The sequence below is a fragment of the Petaurus breviceps genome, unplaced genomic scaffold (genome assembly GCF_028583685.1).
Source record: "Petaurus breviceps papuanus isolate PSGF00001 unplaced genomic scaffold, PetGlider_PUasm1.0 98, whole genome shotgun sequence".
Classification (NCBI taxonomy): Eukaryota; Metazoa; Chordata; class Mammalia; order Diprotodontia; family Petauridae; genus Petaurus; species Petaurus breviceps.
Genome location: NW_027187460.1, coordinates 4,415,033 through 4,437,578, shown reverse-complemented (window position 1 = coordinate 4,437,578; position 22,546 = coordinate 4,415,033). Strand labels below are relative to the sequence as shown.

The following is a 22,546-nucleotide window of genomic DNA, read 5'->3' as shown; positions in this document are numbered from 1 at the left end:
TTTTAAGAGTTTAAAGGGGCTCTGAGGTCAAAAAGTTTGAGAACCACCACCCTAAAAGATACTGTGGACTGTTGAGATACTGTCCTTCTGAGAACTTAAATAGCCTTCAGAAACTGACTTCTATGAGACATAGGGACTCTAAGAATTTGAACTAAGGAAGCAGCATGGTCTAATGGAAAGGATGTTTGAGTCACAAAACCTAGATTTGAATCCTAGCCCTGCTAATAGTGACTGTGACTGTGGAGTAGTCCTTTCCCTTCCCTTCTCTGAGCCTCAGTGGCCTTATCAGTCAAATGAGGGGGTTTGGCTGGATCATCTCTACGTTCTTGATTGCTGTAACATTAAGACCTAGACTGCCCTGAGATTCAGAGAATCAACATCGCAAAAGCAAGATGAGGCAGGCCCATGGAGATGACAGTTTATCAGCCACAGACCTGGGGATCTTGGTGAACCACATTTTTAATATGAGTCAATTGAGTGACCCAACAGCTGAGAGCTAGTAAGAGTTTCAGCTTCCTTAACAGTGTTTTGGCCTCATGAAATGTCCATAGGGAGAGAAGTGATATTCATATTGTATTCTGCCATGATCAGTATTATGCAGTTCTGGGCACCACATTTTAGGAAATACATTGATTAACTGGAGCCTTGAAATTGTGTTATAGAAAGAGTGATAGGCAGAATTAAGAATGTTTAACCTTTAGACCAGCCATTTTTAAGTACTTGGAGGGTTCCTGCATAAAAGGGGGATGGGGAGAGGTCATAGATAGGATTGTAGATTTAGTGCCAGAACGGACTTTTCGTTTTACAGGTGAGGAAACTGAGGCCTAGTGGAGTGATTTGCCCTGTTGATAAATAGCAGATGGGGACTCAGGTCCAAGACCTTGGGTTCCAAAGACAACATTCTTGTTCTGCTTGTACCCAGGAGCAGCAGAGCTGCAGAGAAGAAGATTTAAGCCCAGTTACAAGGAGGAACTTTCTAAGAGTGGACTAGGTTACCTCAGGAGGTCATGGGTTCTTCTGTACTAGAGGTCCTCAAAGGAAGACTAGATAATCACTTGTTAGGTCTGTTATAGAAGGGAGCCCCATTTAAGTATAGGTCAGACTAGATGTCTCTAGAGGACCTTGCCAACTGTGAGTTTCAGTGATTTTCTGTGGCTGGAGAAAGGATGGGACTGTAATGGGAATGCAAATTTGGAAGATCTTCCCTGCCCCTAGGCTAAAATGCACCTGAAGCCTGGGGAGGGAGGCTTGTTTTTCAGTAGATACTTCTTGATTGGCCAGTGAGTCAATAAGGTTGTTACATTCTCTGAGCCAGGAGAAGGCTATATAAGCCCTGATGTGTAGCTTTGTTTTGGGGACTCACTTTGAGAAATGTTCTGTGATTTGATCTGAATTCTGGGAAGCCGTTGTTGAGAGTCCCCTGGCTTTGAAAAACCCAGATGCTGATTTGTTATGGATGTAATGGTTGGACAGTTTGGATATCTGTCTACTTGATCTGTTTCTGTCTTGATAATTCTGCCTGTATACTTTGAGGTTCGGGGTGCTGACCTTTTCCCCCTGAACTAGGTAAACGATATATGTCTGACTGATTAAAGTAAGCTTGTTAACCCATTTTGAGTTGCTTTCCTTTAACAAAGCAGATCCAAGAACCTGTGTGAGCAGCCACCCTGGGGACGCTGGGGTGCTTGCTGCTACAGGGACTAAGCAGAAAGGGAGCTTGAAGCTCCCTTTTTGCCCTCTTCTCCACCACAAACAAAGCCCACTCTAGGGGTAGCAGTTCTTTTTTTTTTCTTTTTGGAGGGGCGAAGGCAGGGCAGTTGGGGTTAAGTGACTTTCCCAAGGTCACATGGCTAGTGTTTAGTGTCTGAGATCAGATTTGAACTCAGGTCCTCCTGACTCTAGGGCCAGTGCTCTATTCACTGTGCCACCGAGTCACCCCAGGGTAGCAGTTCTCATCCTGGGGTCTCTCAATGTGTGTTTTAAATTAAAAAAAAATTATTTCAATATAATTGGTTTCTCTTGTCATCTGACATATTTTATTATATGCACTTAAAAACATTATTCTTAGGGCGGCTAGGTGGCACAGTGAATAGAGCACTGACTCTGGAGTCAGGAGGACCTGAGTTCAAATCCGGCCTCAGACACTTAACACTTACTAGCTGTGTGACCTTGGGCAAGTCACTTAACCCCAACTGCCCTACCTTCCCCTCTCCAAAGAGCCAAAAAACCCCCAAAAACCAAACCCAAAACATTGTTCTGAGAAGAGATTTATAGACTTCAGCAGACACCAAAGGGGTCCCAGACACACACAAAACAGTTTAAGAACCCCTTCCTGCTTTAGAGGAAAAACTTTTTGAAGTTTCTGTTGGAGCAGGAGAGAAAGACCAAGCTACTTAAGTGCTGAGCCGAAATGAAAACAAGGGCTAATGGGATCAGGAACTGGCAAAGCTAAGGGCATGTTTCCCCAACTTTCTTCCTCCCTCCCTCCTTCCTTTCCTCCTTCTATTCCCTCTTCCTTCTTTCTTTTCCTTCCCTCCTCCTTTCTCCCATCTTTCCTTCCTTTTCTCCTTCCCTCCCTTTCTTCCTTCCTTCCAAATCTGCTTTTATCTTTCTCTGAAGTCCCAGAACAAGTTGGGAGATTGAGGATTGTTTGTTTCTCACTTGTACTTCATTCCCTCAAGAGGAACCAGAGGAGTATTTATTGAGAGAGAATTGTCCTGCAGAGAGGTGAGGGAGGATTTATTTCTAGCATTGCTGAGGAGACCCAATTCTCCTGGGGAAGGGTTTTCTGGGCCCTATGGGCCCTTCCAACCATAGGGAGCCTTTTAGGGGGCCGCCAGGGCATGGCTGCTTGGGGATTTCAGGAAGGTGCATTCCAGGGTAACGGTCTTGGTGGGGGTGGAGGGGTGACTACCCAGAGAGTGCTCTGTCTGGGAAGGAGGAGGAGACAGCTAAGGGAGGGCAGGGGGAATAAACAAAGCTCTGGAGCTTAACCCTCCTCGGGTTTCAGTTTACTTATAGGCTTAAAGGTCTATTTTGAGAGGGTCAGGGGGCAGGGGAAGGTGTTCCCATCTGGAGAGGTAGCACTTGGAGGCCTTGGATTCTTACCACTTCTTCACAGCTCCCAAACATCTGTGGTTTCATGAATGTGGGTATTCACCTCCCCCCCCCCCTTCCCCCCTTAGGCCTTCATTGCCTGGGCAGCTTCCTGGGTCAGGAACATTTAACACCTAGTGGCCAACCTTTTGGGGACAGGCCTTTTACCCTTATTTAGGCTGGTGCTTGTAGTCCATGGCCAAGCTCTCTAGCATGTTGATAATAATTATTTACATGTCTGTTCTCCTTTCAGATTTCTAAAGTGTTTTTCTTAAGCTTAGGTAGTAGAATTATGATTTCAATTTCATGGATGAGAAAACAGGAATGTTTCATATCCAGTAGAGAGTTAGGGTTTGTGTTCCATTGGCCATAGTCTTCAGGAACCCAGGGTCACCTCCATGCCAAGATAACTATCTGAGGAGGGCTTGTGTTTGAAGAGCTGACATGTGGAAGAGGGATTAACGGATTCCTTTTCACCCTAGAAGGCAGAGTTAGGAGCCGAAGGTGGGAGTTGCAAAATGGCAGATTGCCCCATTGATATGAGAAAAAATTAAAAAGCAAAACTTGATAACAATCAAGGTGGCCAGAAGTGGTATGGTTTGCTCAGTCCTTGGGGGCTGAATGACTTGTAGTTGGGGGTGTTGCAGAGTAGCTACAGCTAGCTGGTAGAGTCTCGAGTGATGCACTTGGGAGTCCCGAAGACCCAAGTTCAAATCCCTCCTCAGATGTTTATGTACTTGTGTGACCTTAGGCAAGTCCCTTAGCCTCTCTCAGCCTCAGTTTCCTCATCTGTAAATTGGAGATAACAATCACTCTTTTCTCATACAAGTTGTTGTGAGGATCAAGTGAAATAACCTAAGTAAAGTGTTTTGCCAAATCTTAAAGAGCTATGTTGGTGTGGTTCAGTCATTTCAGTTTTGCCTGACTGTTCGTGACCCTATTTGGGATTTTCTTGGCAAAGATACTGGAGTAGTTTGCCATTTCTTTCTCCAGTTCATTTTACAGATGAGGAAACTGAGGCAAACAGGGTTAAATGACTTGCCCAGGGTCACACCGCTAGGAAGTGTCAGAGGCTGTATTTGAATGTGGATTGCAGCCCTTAAAGATAAGTATATACATACATATGCATGTATGTGTATATATACACACATATATATGTATACATCCATATATATATATCTATAAGTGCTAGTTATTGTTGTTGTTGTGGCTCTTATTATTATTACCACCATTACCTATTGTCTGTCCTCTACACTGGGTTGTTTCTCAAGGAAGAAACAGCACTAGATTATTAACCCATTATAAGAGGCAAGGAAACGGAGACCCAGAGGAGTGACCAGTGTAGCCAGTGCACACCAAAGCTATAGGCTTACCTTTAGGCTTTTGTACCACTTCATTTTGTACCTCTCCAACATATAGTATCATTTATTATTTTTAGATGTGTTTGTATCTTATACTAGATGGTCATTTCCTTGAAGGCTGGTTATTTTATACTATCTGAACTGTTATCTCTAGCTCCCACAGAATGAAGCACATGGTAAGCACTCTAAAATGTCTGTCGGATGAATGAATACAATTGTGTTGGTAACAATATATGAAACAACATAGGGGAATGTTTTGAAAATATGTCAGGTATTATACAGATGGGAGCTGGGGTCTTCATAGAATTTCTGTCATTATTATTCTGCCCCCACTGCTCCCTAGCTTTCATTCCAGACTTTGTGGCATAATGGGATAGAAGGCACAGTATTTGTGATGACTAGGAAGACCAATCTCTTAAATCTTCAGATTTTCCAAAACCTTTCAGAAATTGTAGGATGTGCAAGACTGTCATATACATGCGCCCTCTGTGGGTCTGGAAGAGATGGGGTAGACCTGGAACCCTGATTTCCTGGAGCTTTTGGACTGGAAAGAAAAGCCTGGACCCATCCTTTTAAACTCTGTGGGATTGAGGTTTCTCTAGATAACCCCAGGGCATCCCAGTCAGAGATCGAATCCAGGGCTAGGCCCAATCTCTGAAACAGGGCCGTCACTTGGTAGTGTACAGGAAGAGGACCCTTGGACTGTCATTCTCATTCATATTCTCTCTGTCTCTCTCTCTCTCTCTCTCACACACACACACACACAAACACGGAGCCCAGTCAGCTTTTGATCTGTCTGGGAGTTCTCCACCCCCATTTCCCCCTCATTTGTTTCCTTCAACCCCACTGTGACCTCTCTCTATTCTTGCCTCACCCCAGTTCTTTCCCTTTCCTTGTTCATCTTGTAGCCTCCTTTCTTCTCTTCCTTTTTTTCTCTCTCATACCTTAGGTTTGGTAAAGGAAGAAGGGTTGGCTTCAAACTAAGACCTCCACTGAGTTCTGACACTTACCGGCTTTGCAAACTTTTGCCAACCCACTTCCCTTCCCTGAGGGTTAGCTTCATTTCTCTGTAAAAAGAGGGGTTTTAGCTAGATGGTCTCTCAGGCCCCTTCCCCCTTGAAATATATGAAATCTATACCAAAAGGGTATAATTAAACCTTGTACTGTCCAGAGCTGATGTGAGAGAGGGCCTTCAAGTGAATTTTCCTTATAGGTATGCCCTTTCTAGGTCGAGTGTCTCTTCTCTCCTCTCCCTTCCTTTTCTCTTTTCATTTTGGTTCCTATTCCCATCCTTTCTTTTCTCTCACCCTCATTCTGCAGTTTCCCCTCACTCTTTTCTCTCTACCTTTACCCACCTCTTGTCTTTCTCCTTCTCTCCTCTCCACTCATTCTCCTTGCCTCCCCCTCTCCCCTTCTACCCCCCTCCTTCTTTCCCTCTCTCCGCCGCTCTCCTCCCTCGCTCCCCGCCTCTCCCCGCCCCCAGTCCCAGCTCTGCTCTGGCCCCAGCCCAGTTCCCTGCCTCCGAGGGCCCTCCCCCTTCCCTGATCCTGGCCCCGTTGGCCCCTCCCCACCGGGCCGGCCTGGGAAATGCCTAAGGGGCCCCGTGAGCTGGAGAGGTGAGTGTGTATGTGTGTGTGTGTTCGCTCATTCGCTTGCTCGCTCGCTGGCTTGTCAGCGTCATGTGCCCAGCAGGGCAGCCCCAGACTGGTTCCCGGCGGCCGTATTAAGGTCACACACTCACCGTGCAGCCCCACACCGCCCAGCCCAGCCCGGCCGGCGCGTCGCGCCGCGGCGCAGCGCAGCGCTGCCCAGCCCAGCTCAGCCCCGAGCAGCGCATCGCTGCGCAGCGCCCGGCAGCGCGGCTCAGCCCCTCGGAGGAGCCCTGATCGCTCCCCTCTGCCCAGCTCTGCTCAGCTCTGCTCTGCTGCGCTCCCTTCCCCTGGCCGGCGCCCCGTTGGTGACTCAGAGGTGAGCCCCCTTCCCCCCTATCCCTTCCCCCCCAGCTGCCCTTGGACCCCGCGGGAGCACATGGGAGGGAGCTGCGCTGGGGGACACCAAGCCCTGGGCACATTTGGGTGGCTTGTGAAAAACGCCTTTCTCCAGGCCTGGCCCCGGGCTTTACTTTCCTGGAAGGGGGGTGGGGAAGGCTGGGGGATGGCTTCTTTGTTTTGGGGAAGCTTCCTGTGCCGGGTCTGTGTGTGTGAGTGTGTGTGAGTGTGTGTGTGTGCGCGCGTGTCCGTGTGCGCGCGCTTGCATACACACATGTGGGTGTCATTGTGCTCTCGGCTGTGCTTGAGAACATGTGGAAGTTGCAGCTTTGCACTCAATATTTAGAGGAACTTCAAACACTGAGAGCTAGTGCACAGTGGCCTAGGCTCCATGGGCGCTTGTGGTAGTGAGTTCCCCATCTCTGGACGGCTTCAAGCAGAATACATTGTTGGACCCGGCCCTTTGGGTACATTTGAGCTCTGAGGTTACCTGATTCCCTCTGGACAGGTATGCGTTGTGCATATAATAACACCAATTTTTATGGTGCTTTAAGCTTTTCCTTTCGGGGGGGGGTACCATTGGCGCGTCTGGGGGTTCAGTGTATGTGTGTGTTCCTGGAGGCACTGCCTGGGGAATGTGAGTGCAAAGCTGGGAGTACTTTGTTGTAGAGACTGCCAGGGAGTCAGGGTTCCCCGTGGGCTGGTCTTTTCGAGCATGTGTTGGTGTGCATGCCCCCGCACATCTGAACCCACTAGTGTGTGGGTGAGTCTGAGTCTGTTGGTGCCCGCATGGGTTTGGAAGTAGGTTTTCTAAAGGCTGTAGGAACAGGAATGCATGATTCTCACTTACTCTCAGGAAGAAGCAGTCTTTCTGGCGGCAGAACGGTGTTTGTTGGCCTCTAGCACCTGTGGGAGCTGGGTGGAGGGATGGGGAGACCTGTTGCTTTCAGCTGCATGTTTGGCTGAAGTTTGGGGGCCATCGTGTGTGTTTGTGTGTGTGCTTTCTTTCTCATTTCCGGAGTAAAGAGGTGTGGAAGGGTGTGTGAGTGGCAAAGGAGGGGTATATGTGAGGGTCATGTGGAAGTATGTGACTTGAAGAGAGTTGGTATTTCCATGTGTATCTATGGGAATATATGTTGGCGGAGGTGTGTTTATTTTGCATGTGTGTGGGGGATGTATTTGAGTGTTCTTGTCTGAATGTGTGCAGATATGTGTGTTCTAGGTGAAAATGTAATAGGGGAGGGTATTTGTTGAAGAGAGACTCCTGTTTGAGGGTGGTTTATCTAGGTGTGGAGTGGGGAGGAGGGAGAAGGTCTTTTTAGAGATTTTGAGTTAGTGTGTTGCAGGAGAGGATGTGTATATGTCCAAGGTGTTTATGTGTTCTTGTGTTAAAATGTATGTCAGAGGGGAATTTGTGTCTGTGTGTGTGGTGGGAAGGGTGTATCTTGGGGAAGTGATTGCTCCTTGCTGGAGGAAGTACGTGTGGGGATTTTATATATTTGCATCTTTGTGTAGCTAGAGATGTATGTGTATGTGTGTGTAAGGAGGGTGTTTATGGGGGTATGTAAATGTGTGGATATCTAAGGAAGGGACCTTCACTAGGGATTGTACGAGGTGGAGTTGTGTTTGAAAGAGCTAGTAGAGGTGGAGTTGTGTTTGAAAGAGCTAGTAATGCTTTGGAGATTAGCTGTGGGCTCAGGAATAATCACTGTCTGCCTCAGACCCTCGTGGTTGTTGGCACTGAGATTGGATCCTCTGAGCTAAGGATGAAAAGTTCCTGGCTTTGATAGTCACACTTTCTTCTCTTGTTCCTACCACTGTTTTCTATTTTCTTCTCCCAGCCTTTTCTCTTTGGGCCTGGGGCAATTCTCTTTACCCCATGGTCTAACCTGTCTCTAAGTTTTTTCCACCCCCTATCACACCTTCATCTTTACTCTGATTACTAGAAGTAGGTTTGCTCCCTTCCTTTTCTTTCCACTTCCCTGCTTCTCCTCCCTTTTGCCCCAGCTCCAGGTGGGGAGAGGTCTGAGAATTAACTGCCCCTGTGGATCATGCTGTTACTGAGAGGCCACTTGTTTTAGTGGAAAGAGCTTTGTGGCTTGGGTGTGAAGGGCTCTGGGAGTCACTGATCCCAGCTGCTTTGCTGTGGACTTGTAATGTGACTTCAGGGATATTATTCCCGGTCCCTGGGCTGTCGTTCTAAAGCTCTGTTATTCTGAGGCCAGGCTTCCCAAACCATTTTCAGGTCCTGTACTCACTGACTTTTCAGCAAATGTTTTCATATACCTTCTTCAATATGAAAGGGCATCGTTTTTAGAGCTTACCATGTGTGTGTAAGAAATAGATTAAAGAGATTAATTAGGTTTACTTCTCCCAAGCATACACATGCAATTTTGTAACTTCATTGATTGATCATTTTGGAGTTTGTGGATTATTTCAATAAAATAGTATAGCTACTTGCCAGATAATCCCCTTATTCCATTGACAGGTTTCTTGTAACTCTTGGGGAGTCTGCAGACCCCAGATTTAGAACTTGAAAACACTGCTCTTAAAAGTGGCTTATGAGGGGTACAGTGAATAGAGCACCGGCTCTGGAGTTAGGAGGACCTGAGTTCAAATGTGAACTCAGACACTTAACATTTACTAGCCGTGTGACCTTGGGCAAGTCCTTTAAACTCAACTGCTCTGCCCTCCAAAAAAGAAAAAAAGTGGCTTATGGGAAGTAGTGGAAAGAGCCCTGAACTTTAGAGTTTGAAGACCTGGGTTCAGATATTTCTGTTAACTGGTTGGTGACCTTAGGTCTGCCATTTGACCTCTTCTAGGCCTAGGTTTCTCTTGTGTAAAATGAAAGGTGGAGCTAGCTTTAAGGTCCCTTTAAGCTCTGAAGTTCTCTGGTAAGTGGAGAGAGATCGGAGACCATGGATAGTCCTAGACTGTCAGAATAGGTAGAGATGCGTGTCCTGGAGGAGCTGCCACCCTAGGGGTTCCCCGACTCCTTAATGTTGCTGCTTATTCTTCCACTTGTTGTTTCAGGAAAGCCCCCGTCATGCTTCCCTTTATTCTCCTTTTTAACCTTTTAGTCAATTACCTTACTTCATCAGTTGTACATTTTTCTTCACCTCCCCTAGCTCTTCAGTTCTGGAATTATGGGCCATGATCATACCAACTCTGCCACTGTTCTTGGATGGGACGGTCCTCCTTTATACCCAGTAATCCTCCCAGGAACTTTTTGGACCAAATGGTCCTTCCTTGGCCATCACTTGCAGGTGGCACAGTGCATGGCTCTGGACATGGTGGAAGCAGGAAAGCACTCTGAATTCTGTCTCAGACATTCTCTAGCTGGGAAACCCTGGGCAAGACATGTAACTTGTCTGAATCTCAGTTTTCTCATCCATAGCCTACCTCCCAGGGCTGGTGTGAGACTTTAATTAGATAACCTATCTGAAGGGCTTTGCAGATCTTAAAAAGTTCTCTCTGTGTGAGCTGTTATATTGTCTCTGTGTGCTTCTGACATTGGAATGTAGTTTCCTTGAAGGCAGGAACTGTCCTTGCTTTTGTATTTGCATTTTTGGCATTCTGCACAGTGCTCAATACATAGTAAGCATTGAATAAATGTTTTTTAATTCATTTATTCATTTGGTTAGTTCAGACCTCTTTTACAGAGAAATGAATTGAGACCCCAAGAGAGGAAGGGACGTGCCTAAGGTCACGTACAATCATTAGTAAGGAACGGACTTGAACGCAGATTTCCTACGTTCCCAGACTTATGTTCTTTCCATACCATGCTGTTTCATATAATTCTAGGAGCTTACTTTGTTTTTTTTTGTTGTTCTTTTGTTTCAGTTGTGTCCGACTCGTCATGACTCCATTTGGGGTTTTCTTGGCAAAGATACTGGAGTGGTTTGTCAATTCCTTCTCCAGCTCATTTTACAGATGAGGAAACTGAGGCAAACAGGGTGAAGAGACTTGCCCAGGGTCACGTATCTGAGGCAGTCTTCCTGACTTCAGGCCTGGTACTGTGTGCCACCCAACTGCCCCAGGAGTACAATACAACAAACATTTATTAAGAGCCATCTAGGTGCCTGGTACCATGCTGGACAATGGGCATACAAGGACAGAAGGAAGCTTTCATGAATGTTTGATGTCTCTTGGATGCCAAGGAGGTCAGAAAGAGTTGATAATTAGGACTTGTAATGCAATCAGTGACCTGCCTTTTCATGCTCTTTGCTTGGTGAGATATAGTCTCCCTGTGCCCATGCATCAGGACCTGGCCTCCCCTTCCTGAAGAGAAGCAAGTTTCTGTTGCTCAGGCCCAGTGCTCAGGCATTGTTGGGGGAGTTGGACTTGGGCCTGGAAGTCCCTCCTAAGAAGACCCACTAAGCCCTGGGATCCTGCCTTTCTCTCTCCTTTTTTGCTGCCTGTTCCTCTGTCTTTTAGCAGGGGAGGCAACAGGGTTGAGACAAAGATGTGTAGGCTATTGAGGAGTGACTGACATTTTCTCACACACACACACGCACACGCACGTTCCTCTGTATGCCTCCATATTTGCCATTTTAGACACACATCCACACTTTCTCTCCCACTGAGTTGGTTACCTACTTATACCTACATATACACTATCAATAAGCATTAAGCACCTACTGTGTGCCAGGAACTGTGCCAAAGCATTGGGGGGGGGTACAAAAAACAATGCCACATTTCCTGCTCTTAAGGAACTCCCAGTCTAACGGAGGAGACAACATCTGAGCAACTCTGGCCACACAGTATAGACACGGTATACTCATGTGCCCACCTGTCCCAGCATGCACTCATATGTGTGTAGACCTATAAACATAGGCACCAGCACCCACATGTACACATGTGTAGGATCCACACACCGATACCCCCCTCAGCCACACACATACGAATAGTCATCCCCACGTTGTTCCTCTGGTGCATGTAAGCAAACCAAGACAAATAGAAATGCTGACATACAAAATCATACGTGTATATACACATAGAGGCACAGAAACACACAGAAGCACTCTCACGTACAGTCAGCTACGTACATGTGGTGTTCCCCCTGCCCCGTGTATAGAAATATGTCCAGGAGGCAGCTCAAAACAAACATGCCCATGTCCATACAGCCTCCCCTCCACTCCCCTGCATGCAACACACATAGAGAACACGAACACACACACACAGCAGTTAGGTCTTTGCAGCTGTTTCCTTGCCCACAACTACTGTTTCTCTTTTCTCAGCTCAGAAGGGGAGACTGGTGTGCTGCTGGCCTGGGAAGAGGTACGGGGAATTTCCCCAGTGCCTGTGTGGGGGTGGGGACCCTTGACACTAAGACTGCTTCCATCTCGGGTGATCTGTGAGCCCCACATTGGGCGGTAGGCCAGAACTGAGAGAATCTGGCAATAGCCTGCCCCTTATCTTTTTTGGGGGTGGGGGGGGATGTGGGAAGGTGTTTCTGACAGCTGCCCCACAGCGTCATATCCTTCCTTCTTGGCTGTTCTACCCTGACCTTCCTGGGTCAGCCGACTCTGTAACACCGGAAAGTGTGGCTAAGAAACCCCAGCCGGGGCCTTCCTGGGCTCTGGTGGCTTCGGGGCATAGGTCACCCCATGACCTCCTTCCTCATGGCGGTGGAAATATCACTGCTCCCTGGTCATAATGAAGCAGAGACAACGGTCTGCCAGCGGCAGTATGTTCCAAAACACCATTATGTCATTTGCTCTTTACAAGAGATCCCTGTAAGGTAGGGAGGGAGGCGGGGTGAGCAGGGATCATAGGATCCTAGGAGCTAAAACTGGAAATGACCTTGGAGAGAGCATCTGGTCCAATCCCCTTCCTTTATTGATGAGGAAACAGAGGCTTAGAGAAGGGAAAGAACTTCGCCAAGGTCACCCAGGTGATAAGGAACAGAGTCAGGTTTGGAAACCGGGTCTTTTGAAATCAGTCATGGACTTTCTCATTGTACCACAGTCTCTTGTTAGCCTCATTTCCCAGGTGGACAAACTGAGGCCCCGAGTGGACATGTGGGCACTTATGTGACACAGTGAATAGAGTGCTGGGCCTGGAGTCAGGAAGACCTGAGTTCAAATCTGGCCTCAGACACTAGCCATGGACCCTGGACATTTAGACCTGCCTCAGTTACCTCATCTGTGAAATGAGCTGGAAAAAGAAATGGCAAACCACATGGGTATCTCTGCCAAGAAAACTCCAGATGGGATCGCAGAGTCGGGCAAGACCCAAACAACTGAACAACAAAAGAGGGCATGTGGCGTGTTTGTAGTGGCAGGGCCTGGAACTAGAGCCTTGTTTGTCTCTGAAGTCTCATAGCTCTGCTGTCCTCGGTTCTGTGTTCTGACATTCCCTCTAGCTCTCTGACATGCTGTGGCTCTGAGTGAGTGCATCTTGGCCTTGTTACTTAGTGTTTCAGACATGGTGGTATTGAAGCCAGGGTTGCTGGTTTGATCCCTCTGTGGGCCAGTTAACTGTTTGCTGAGTTCTTACACTAGTCACTGACTGAGTCCTAATCCTAGCAGCTACCTCGAAGTTACGTACTTCAGGGCATTAGGAGACTCCCTGGCAAGAGAGTGAGGATGGTTCAGTGTCCACCATCCCTGCTGCATTAGACACAGTTCAGTGTCCACATGGTCACCTACACAGGTTGGTTATCTCATAGTAGGAGTGATGGCAAGGTTGAGTCAGAATAATGGATTTTAAAAAAAAATTATTTTTCCCTCTCTGCCCAGAAGTTGCTGGCCTTTGAACAGCCCGGAATTTATGGAGACGCCTGTGGGGAGCAGCTTTGAATACTGCCACGCGCAACATCGCGCCCGCCGGTGAGGAGGCGCCCGTGCCCGGCTGTCACCATTCAAGGCTCCTGCGAATGGCTCCCAACGCCCGGCGTCCGCCCGTGGCTGTCCCTGCTGCCTGAGCCCCCCGCTGCACCCAAGGACTCCCCGTACCCCGATGGGGTAACGTGACCCAGGACGCCGTCACTGCCCCGAACTTTTCAGTATCTACAGAGGCCTTCTCTCCCCAGTCGAGTTCAGTTTTACGTTGCTTCTGTTCCTTGGGTTTTTTCTTTTTTCTTTTTTTTTTTTCTTTTAAACTTGGATCCCTCTGTTCTTTTGGCTGCCCACCCCAAGAGTGGGAGAGGGAAGGCTTAAGGGAAGGAGTCTGGTTGAGCTTCTGCCTGCTGCTGGACGGACCTGGCTGTATACAGCTGCTGCATCCCACTGCCCAGACGGGGGCCCACAGAACAGCAGGATCTATGGTCTTTGTCCTTGGGGCCCTCCCCTCCCCATCCTACCCCCTATAAGTATTTGGCTTCAAGTTCTGGAGTCTTGGCCTGGTTGTTACGTGTATAGGAGGGCTTTTTTGGGGGTGGGGGGAGGGGTGTATTTTTTTTTTTAAGAGGCTTTTTGGTGATTTTTGTTTTTGTTTTTAACAGACTAGAACCCTTGTGACAACCTTAACACGTTCCCAGAAGCCGATAACATTTGCACAACATTTGTGTTGGTTTTGAGGGGTGTTGCTTTTTAACTTTTTTCTCCCCACCCTCAAAAAGCACAGGGCTCCATTTTTCTCATCTGGGTGTTTTATTTTATTTTAATTTTTTTTTGGTGGAGGTAGGGATCTGACGGGCACCCTGGTCCCTTTGTACCTGCCCATCCCTGTTTGCTCCTCTGCTCTTAACCTCCCTGGCCCCTTTCTTACCTTCCTGCTGCCACGAGAGGCGACACCATGGCTCGGATGAACCGGCCAGCCCCTGTCGAGGTCTGCTACAAGAACATGCGGTTCCTCATCACTCACAATCCTACCAATGCCACCTTGAACACCTTCATCGAGGTAAATCCCTCCAGCGGGCCGGGACATATGGGGGCCATGGGGAGAGAATGAATGTCTAGAGTCCATTTTAAATTCTGTGTGTCCTTGGGGCGAAACACTTCACCTCTCAAGTTTGCTCATCCATAAAATGAAGAGGGCGATTGAAGTGATTGCTGAGGTCCCTTTGGGCTCTTATGGTGGGATTCTGGGGGTTTTAGTCGTCATAACCCTTCACCTGCCCTCAGGTCCTTCCTTGACATCTCATTGTGACATGGAGGTAACCCTGAATCTTTGCAGTTCCTGCCAAGCTGGAAAGGCTAAGTTTGGAGAGGTCCCTTATCAGACACTTGGTCACCAGCTCATGATTATTTTGGCTGAGCAAACCAGAACTGTATCCTATAGCATCAGGGGGTTATGGTTTTTGCCGGTGGCAGCTCTATTCACACCAGTGAAATCACAGGGTCTTAAAGCGTGTAGGGGTAATCGCTCATGTCTCTGTGGCCCAGAGGAAAGAGATGTGGATGCTGCAATCGGGAGACCTGGCTCTGAGTCCCAGCTCTGTCACTGACTTGGCATGCTACCATGGACAAATGTTCCTGCAGGGTTAGGCTGGCCGCATGGGTGATGTGACTGGAAAGGAGCCCCACATGTTTTCTTCCTTCCACCCAGGACACAGTGTCTTTAGCTGGTGGCTGTAGCTGCTCTTTGCAAAGATTGGTGGTGTTTGCAGAATCTCTGCCTAGTGCTTTGTCCAACATTTCCCACTGGCACAATCTGGGGGAGGTTTGAGACTCACCAACTGCCACCAATTTTTAGGAAGAGCCTTGTGGTGGTCAGAAAACCTGGGTTCAGATTCTGGCTGTGTTACTTACTATGTGATCATAGGCAAGTGATCTTCCCCTCTTCCTCCTTTTTAATTGACTTTTCTTTGGACTAACTGACCTTTGAGGTCCCTCCCAACTCTAGGTCTGTCATCTTCTAAAGTCCCTTGACGCTCCAAGTCCTACAATCTATTACCTGGCATGGCCCTGTTTGCAAGGCTCAGCTGTGTTTGTGGAACCTGCAACGAACTGTGAAATCCCTGTAGAACTTGCAGCTTTTTTGATGACACTTTCTCGTGGAAAATTTGTCAGTTAGTTCCTCAGCTAGCCCTCCTCCACTTCCTGGTGACCGATTCATCAAGCTAAAATCTCCATGGGGACTCTGGTCTGCAGTGCACGCTCCTGGCCATCCAGCCTAGGGTTTGTGTTGGGAGCTGAGCTGCATCCCTGGTCCCTGTTGCTTTTGGTGCCATCTTTCTCAGGTTTCCTGCCTGTTGCAAAAAGGAGGTGTGGAGAATCACATAGGGTTACACAGAGTCCTCCCTCTCCCTGTTCCTATTTACAGATAGCATGAAGCTAGGAAGGAGAGCTAAATCAGGATACTCTGTCAGGATTGGAGAAGATCCCATTGGGTTAGAGAACCATGATCTAAATCTAGTAAAGGAAAATTTAATCGGTTTAAATGCAAAGTCTTCTTTTTTTTGGATTAAAAAAATCAACTGTGTGAATACACAATTTGGGAGGGCAGTTGTTCAGATTTTTGAAGGGCTGCCTTGTGGTTGAAGGATTAGATTTGAAGCAGCTGGGTAGCACATTGTCTAGAGCACTGGGCTTGGAGTTAGGAAGACCTGAGTTCAAAACCAATCTTAGACACTAGCTTTGTGAACCTGGATGAGTCACCTGAGTTTATTTGCCTCAGTTTCCTTAATTGTAAAATAGATTGTTGTGTAGATCAATTGAGATAACATTTGTAAACCCCCTGGTGCATAGTAGGCACTTAAATGCCTGTTCTCTTCCCCCTTGTTTTATGTCCCTTCAAAGGCAGATATCAGCTCAACATAAAGAAAAAAAAAAGATGTCAACAATTAGAATTGTGCAGGAATAGTAAGGACTCCCTTGGTAAGTAGTGAGTTCTTTATCACTGGAGATACTCAGGTGGAGTCTGGGGTATGTGTAGGTGATGACTAAGTTGGGCCAGATGTACTGTGAGCTACTTTCCTACTTTGAGACTCTTCTTTGGAAGGAGTCGGGATTCTCAGGAGATCTGTTTTATAGAAGAGAGACTGAGGACGCAGGTGAGTCAACTTTAAGATATTTACCTAGCCGATCAGCCTTGGAGATGAAGGGGATTCCAGTTACACAGCATTAGAAACCAAGCCTTCTAGCTCCCAACCCTCTGAGTCTCTCTGGGGAAGTATTCAGACTGGGTGTGGGCACTCCTCCCCTGAGGCACCAGCCTGAGATGGCCCCTCTGACTTCTGGCCAAGTCATATGAAAGATTGTGGTCTCTGCTTAGAACTTGGTGCCCAAGAGGCCAAGGTCACAGCCTTGATCCCTGGATGACCTGGTCAGTGACCTTTGTTTCCTTGTGCCAGAGATGGAGCCCTCACCCCAGACACACAGCCAACCCCCTCACCCCCCTTGCCTGAGACTGAGCCTAAAATTTAGCCACTAAGTGAGCTTCAAGCCCCAAAGTTCACTACTCCCCCTAACCTAACTTCTGTTATACCTTAAAAGATGGTCTAATTTCATTAAATAGAAGAGGAAACTGAACCCCCAGAGACAGGGAGTGCATGGGCTCAAGATTGCCATCAGTGGAGCTGCAGAGGCAGAATTGGAACCCAGGCCTTCTGATTGTCCCAGCCCAGGAATTTCTCCATTCCAGTGTTGCATTTCAGACCTTGCTTTGAGAAGAAAGGAGAGTGGATGCCTCTTCCCTACTGCTGCCCCTATTCTTGAGCCGAGGCCCCTGCATTCCTTTGGGGAAGCCCCATGGCCCTCAAAATAGCCCATGGCATTTCACTAGGGCATCTGGCTATTTTTATTCTTGGGGGTGGGCAAGGGGGGTAGGGTGGTATTTCCTCTGAGTGGCCATATGCTCTTATTATAGCCCCTTCCCAACGAATGAAGACTGTTTCCAGAGGTCTAGTAAAGAATTTGACCTTTTCTTATCTTTGGCTAGAGAAGCTAGTAAAGGCAGCACCTGGAGGCAAACCTAGATTAGAGGGTGGGGCTGACTCTGGGCTAATGGGGATCCTCCTGGGGTGGGGGAATGCCCTTGACAAAGCCTTATCTCACTAACTCCCTGAGCTGTAATTCTGCTCTCCCAGAGCCCTCACCTCTGTCCAAAGTCTGAACCCTAAACCTGGCTCAAGACTGAGCCCTGACTCCTCAGATGCCCTCCAAGGCAAGGCTGCCTAATGAGAAAGAGAATATGGTTCATTCCTATAGCTGGGAACATACCTCAGAGCCTAAGTTCTCTTGGTTTTGTGAAAGTCTTGCATAAAGAACAGACATAGTACTCCAGGGAGCAGAATTTTTTAGGGATGAATGTTTTTCAGTATGAAGAAATGTTAAGAATCAGAGCATTCTGGGGGCGGCTAGGTAGCACAGTGAATAGAGCACAGGCTCTGGAGTCAGGAGGACCTGACTTGGCCTCAGACACAACATTTAGTTGTGTGACCTTGGGCAAGTCACTTATGCCTAATTGCCCTGCCTTCCCTATAAAAACAAAAGAATCAGAGCATTCCAGTCGGCGGTAGGTAGTGAGCTCCCTATAACTAGAGGGGAGGCCATACTTCGTTCAACTCTTCTTCCCCTTCTCTCCTTCCTGGCCGGCACCCCCAAACCAAAGGAACTGAAGTGGATTCCTGCTGGAACAAGGGGTTCTGTACCCAGAAGTGGCTGGTTTGAGAGGCAACAAGGCATAATGGAAAGAATACTGGACCTGGCAGTCAGAGACTGAGGGTCATACCTTGGCTCTGCTACTAATCAGCTGTTTCACCTTAGGCAAATTACTTCCTATGTCTGAGCTCACTTTCCTCATCTGCAAAATAGTATCACCCGTACTCTTGCTGTCACTTGTACTAACTTATGGGGTTAGTATTATTGTTGGAAAGAAATAAGCATTTGTTTATTTAAATGCCTACTGTGTGCAAGGCACTATGCTAGGCATGTTACAGATACTATCTTTTGATCCTCACAGCAGTCCTGGGAGGTAAATGCTATTATTGTCCCATTTTACATTTGAGGAAAGTGAGGCAAAGAGAAGTTAAGTGACTTGTCCAGGGTCACACAGCTAGGAAGTATCATGAGTCTGGAGTTGAGCTCAAGTCTTTCTGATGCTAGGTCCACTGCACCCCCTGGCTTGTTGTGAGCAGTTTGTGCAGGGGTGTGGTAGATTTGATTCAAATGGCTGCTCTTGCCCTTCAAGGGTAGGGAAATTGGGCTCTGGACAGTTTCCTACTAGATATGTGTCCAGTGGGGGGGCGGGAGCAGGTTGTCCTTGGAGAGGGAGAGGGTCAGTCCTGATCAGGGCTCCCCAGCCTCAAGAAGTAACCACCCCCCGTACACCCCACTTGCCCCCACCAGGAGTCATAGATACAGTGTCCCACTGAAAGTTAGTGAGAGCTGACTCTGAGTCATCTTTCTGTCTGAGACTCTGTAGTATCCCATCTGTCTTAATGAGGCTCCAGGATTGAAGGATGATTGTGAAAGAGGCATGGACAGATAGGACTGTGGGAGGGAGAGAAGTAAGAAAAAAGGGAGAGAGGGAGAGAGGAAAGAAGGAAGGAGAAAGGAAGGGAGGAAGGAGGGAATGAGAAAGGGCAGAAAAAGGTAGAGGAGGGAGGGGGAGAGAGGAAGGGAGGAAGGAGGGAATGAGAAAGGGCAGAAAAAGGTAGAGGAGGGAGGGGGAGAGAGGAAGGGAGGAAGAAAGGAAAGGAAGGGAGAGAAGGAAGAGAGGAAGGAAAGGGATGGAAGGGAAGATGGGGAAAAGGTAGGGAAGGAGGGAGAAAGGAAAAAGGAAGGGAAGAAGGAAGGAGGAAGGAAATATATGGCACTTCCTAGGTGCTAAGCATGTTATATGTGTACCAAGCACAAACATTAGGGAAAACAGTGGTTTTGCAATTTAAAGCATCTTACTTTAAGATTTCCCTGAGGGAATTCCCTGAGCCTTACCTGTAAAATGGGGATAATCATATGCTACATACCACACAGGGATTTTGTGAAGAAAGAGCTTTGGACCCTTTAATAGGGGCAATAAGAAATGAGAGCCGTTATTTAAAGAGCTAATTTAAATTTAAAATTAATTTAAAATTAAAAGCTGATTTAAAATCAGGTAGGAGTATAGAGTCAGGGTGTCCATGGATAGAGAGCTGGCCTCAAAGCCAGGACCTGGGTTTGAGTGTTGCCCCTGAGATCCTTTGCTTTCTTTTATCTATGGAATTAAGTCTTGTCCTGTCTCTTAGGTCCCTCCCAGCTCTTATGATCCACTTTGCCTTTCCCTTCCCTCCCTCACAAATCCTTCCCCATCTTCTCAGGTTCACTCTTGGCTTCTTTCATTCTGGCTGCTCCTGTCCCTATACCAGCAGAGATTACACAGTGTTCCCAGCAGGGGGAAAATGAAAGATAGGGCTGAGCACAGTGTCCTCCCCCAGGCCTGGGGCCCCGAGTCTGCCTGGGAAGGGAAGTAAAAGCATGGGGCCCTAGGAGGGAGACAGAGATGATGGCTGTAGTGTTGGGGAATATTAAGAACCTTGGCCTGGCAGTTGGGAATTTTAATCTAGAGTCTTGTCACTGATGTGCTGGGTGACCTTGGATCAGTCACCTCTTCTGTCTAGGTTTTTAGTCATCTGATCTATAAAATTAGGTGCTTAGACTAAATGGTATCCGAGGTCCCTTCATGCTCCAGGAATCTGTGCATACATCAGAGTGTCTAATCCTGAGGCCCTGGGCAGAGGGCCACGGGGGCTGGCTCAGTCCAGTGCCAGCAGTGCCTGCTGCCAGGTTTTTACCCGAGCAGCTCGAAGGCCTCCCATATCTGGGGGCCCTGAGGAGGGACAGGACTAAAGGCACTTCCCTGGGGAGAATCTCTGGCTTTCAGAAAATTCTCTGCCTCTCTCAATAGTGCCTGAGAGGCCCATGTCTTAAGCATCTCTATTACACCCACAAGTTTTCAAGGACAGAATTATCTGTGTTTTTCTATACAGTCCAGACCTCAGATGCCCTGGCTGCACAGTGACAGAGAGGGGCTGCCCTGAACCACCTAGAACGATTTGCCCAGGTCTTGGGTGACCCTTTGGCCCTCTGTTTTGAAGGGCCTGGGAGATTCCAGTTTGGGCTGGGACCAGGGGCAGGCCTCACACTGTAGCCAGGGTGGTCAGGCGCTCAACCTCAGGTGTTGGTTAGTTTTCAGAGTTTGAGATTATTATTAATATCAAGGGTGAGTAGGCATAGATTTGAGAAGAGATTTCCTCAGGCTTGGTGGCACCCTCTAGAACCTTCACTCTTGGGGTGAAGGGCCACTAGGGCTCTTGGGACAGACTTCTCAGTCATTAGAACCTCCTGGGAATCCTGGGTCAGAGTCTGGGATTATTATCTTCTTAGAGGCAGTTGGGTGGTACAGCAGGTAAAGGAAATGGAGTCAGGAAGACCTGAGTTTGGATCCTGTCTCAGAGGCTTATTTGGCTGTGTGACTTTGGACAGAAGTCATCCTCTCTCAGCCTCAGTTTCCTGTAAGATGTTGATGATAGTAGCGCCTACAGCATAGAGTCATTCTGAGGATTAGATGAGATAACATGATATGGGTTGTTTATTTTTCACTCATACCTGACTCTTCATGACCCCATTTGGGGTTTTCTTGGCAAAGATGCTGGAGGGAGTGGTTTGCCATTTCTTTCTCTAGTTTATTTTACTGATGAGGAAACTGAGGCAAACAAGGTTAAGTGACTTGCCCAGGGTCACACAGCTACTAAGTATCTGGGGCTGTATTTGATCTCAAGAAGGAGAGTCTTTCTGACTAGGCCCAGTGCTCTATCCACTTTGCCACCTAGCTGCCTTTCACCTTGTGAGGGATTTTGTGAGTAAAGTGCTATAATCTGGTAGGTATTATTTGTTGTTAATATTATTGTTAACATTATTTCTTCCCTGTTTTTCAAGGATCCTTCAGGTTAAGTCCTGTAGGAATTGGCTCCCTATGTCTATTTCTATGAAAAGGGATAGAGCTGTAGGATTGCGTGGGCTGCAGTCTGGGAGTTGTATTTTTGGTCCCCTCTCTTCAGTGACATTCCTCTTCTTCTACTGCAGGATCTAAAGAAGTATGGGGCCACCACTGTGGTTCGGGTATGCGAGGTGACCTATGACAAGACCCCATTGGAGAAGGATGGTATCACTGTCATGGTGAGCAGGGGCATCTGAACTCTGGCCGTTTCTCTGATCTGCTGGGGCAGGGTGACCGAAGGTAGGATGGGTGGGCTTGGGACTAGGGGCAGAGAATTAGACATCTCTTAGAACTTGGAATGTCAAGCTGCAAGGAACTTTAGAACACAGAATGTTAGAGTTGGGAGGGACCCTAGAGGTCGTTTAATGCAGCCCCTTCCCTGATTTTAGAGAGGAACAGATCGTGGGGTGGGGAACAGACAGTGACTTGCTCACAGTGATACAGCAGGACATCTGCTGAGCTGGTCCTCACCTCCGGGGCTCTCTCCACTGGGCTCCGGGGCTGGGAGGAGGCATCCACTATTCACCAATTGTAGTTTGGTTTGGAGCTGGGCACCCTCCTGCCCAGTAAATTCGAGGGGCTTCCTGTCCATTCTAGAATCCAATACAAGATGCTCTTCTTAGCATTGAGAACCCCTCATAACCTAGTGCCACCTACCTTTCCAGTCATGGTAAGTTATACCTAACCGTGTACTCTTGGAGCCAGTGACCCTGGCTCCCCGGATCTCCTGAGGACACACCAAACCATCTCTTGGTGCCCTGGGGCATTTCCTCTGCCTGTTCCCTGTGCCTGGGCCCCTTCCCCTCCTTTCCTCTGATTTCTGACCTCGCCTGCTTCCTTTAAGTTACCGACAAAATACCATTTTCTACAGGAAGCCTTCCCCAACTCCTCTTACATTTAGTGTCTTGCCTCTCTTGGTTATGTCCAATTTATCCTATAGCCTTTTGATACGTTTACTTGCTTCCTGTCTTTCCCTTTGGACTGTGAACTCTCTGAGGGGAGAGACTGTCTTTTACCTTTTTTGTATTTCCAGTGCTTAGCACAGGTCCAGGCACATAGTACCCAGTTCTTAATGATTGATTATTTGTTAACTGACTGACTGAGCTATAGCAGGTTAGCAGAAACTTTAGGACAAAGCAGAGATGGAAGGAGGGAGGGTTATATGGTGGTGGTATATACAAACTCCATTCTGTGTGTGTGTGTGTGTGTGTGTGTGTGTGTGTGTGTGTGTGTGTG

At 47.7% G+C, this 22,546-nt stretch overlaps 1 protein-coding gene across 1 annotated transcript in view; it reads left to right on the top strand.

The window, feature by feature from the left end:
• The window catches only part of PTP4A3 (protein tyrosine phosphatase 4A3), a 153,029-nt gene that overhangs the window by 110,697 nt on the left and 19,786 nt on the right, over positions 1–22,546 (top strand). The window contains exons 3-4 of the mRNA XM_069081357.1: positions 13,189–14,290; positions 21,397–21,489. Coding sequence (XP_068937458.1) covers positions 14,186–14,290; positions 21,397–21,489 — 198 coding nt within the window. The 5' untranslated portion in view covers positions 13,189–14,185. The remainder of the gene's footprint in view (positions 1–13,188; positions 14,291–21,396; positions 21,490–22,546) is intronic.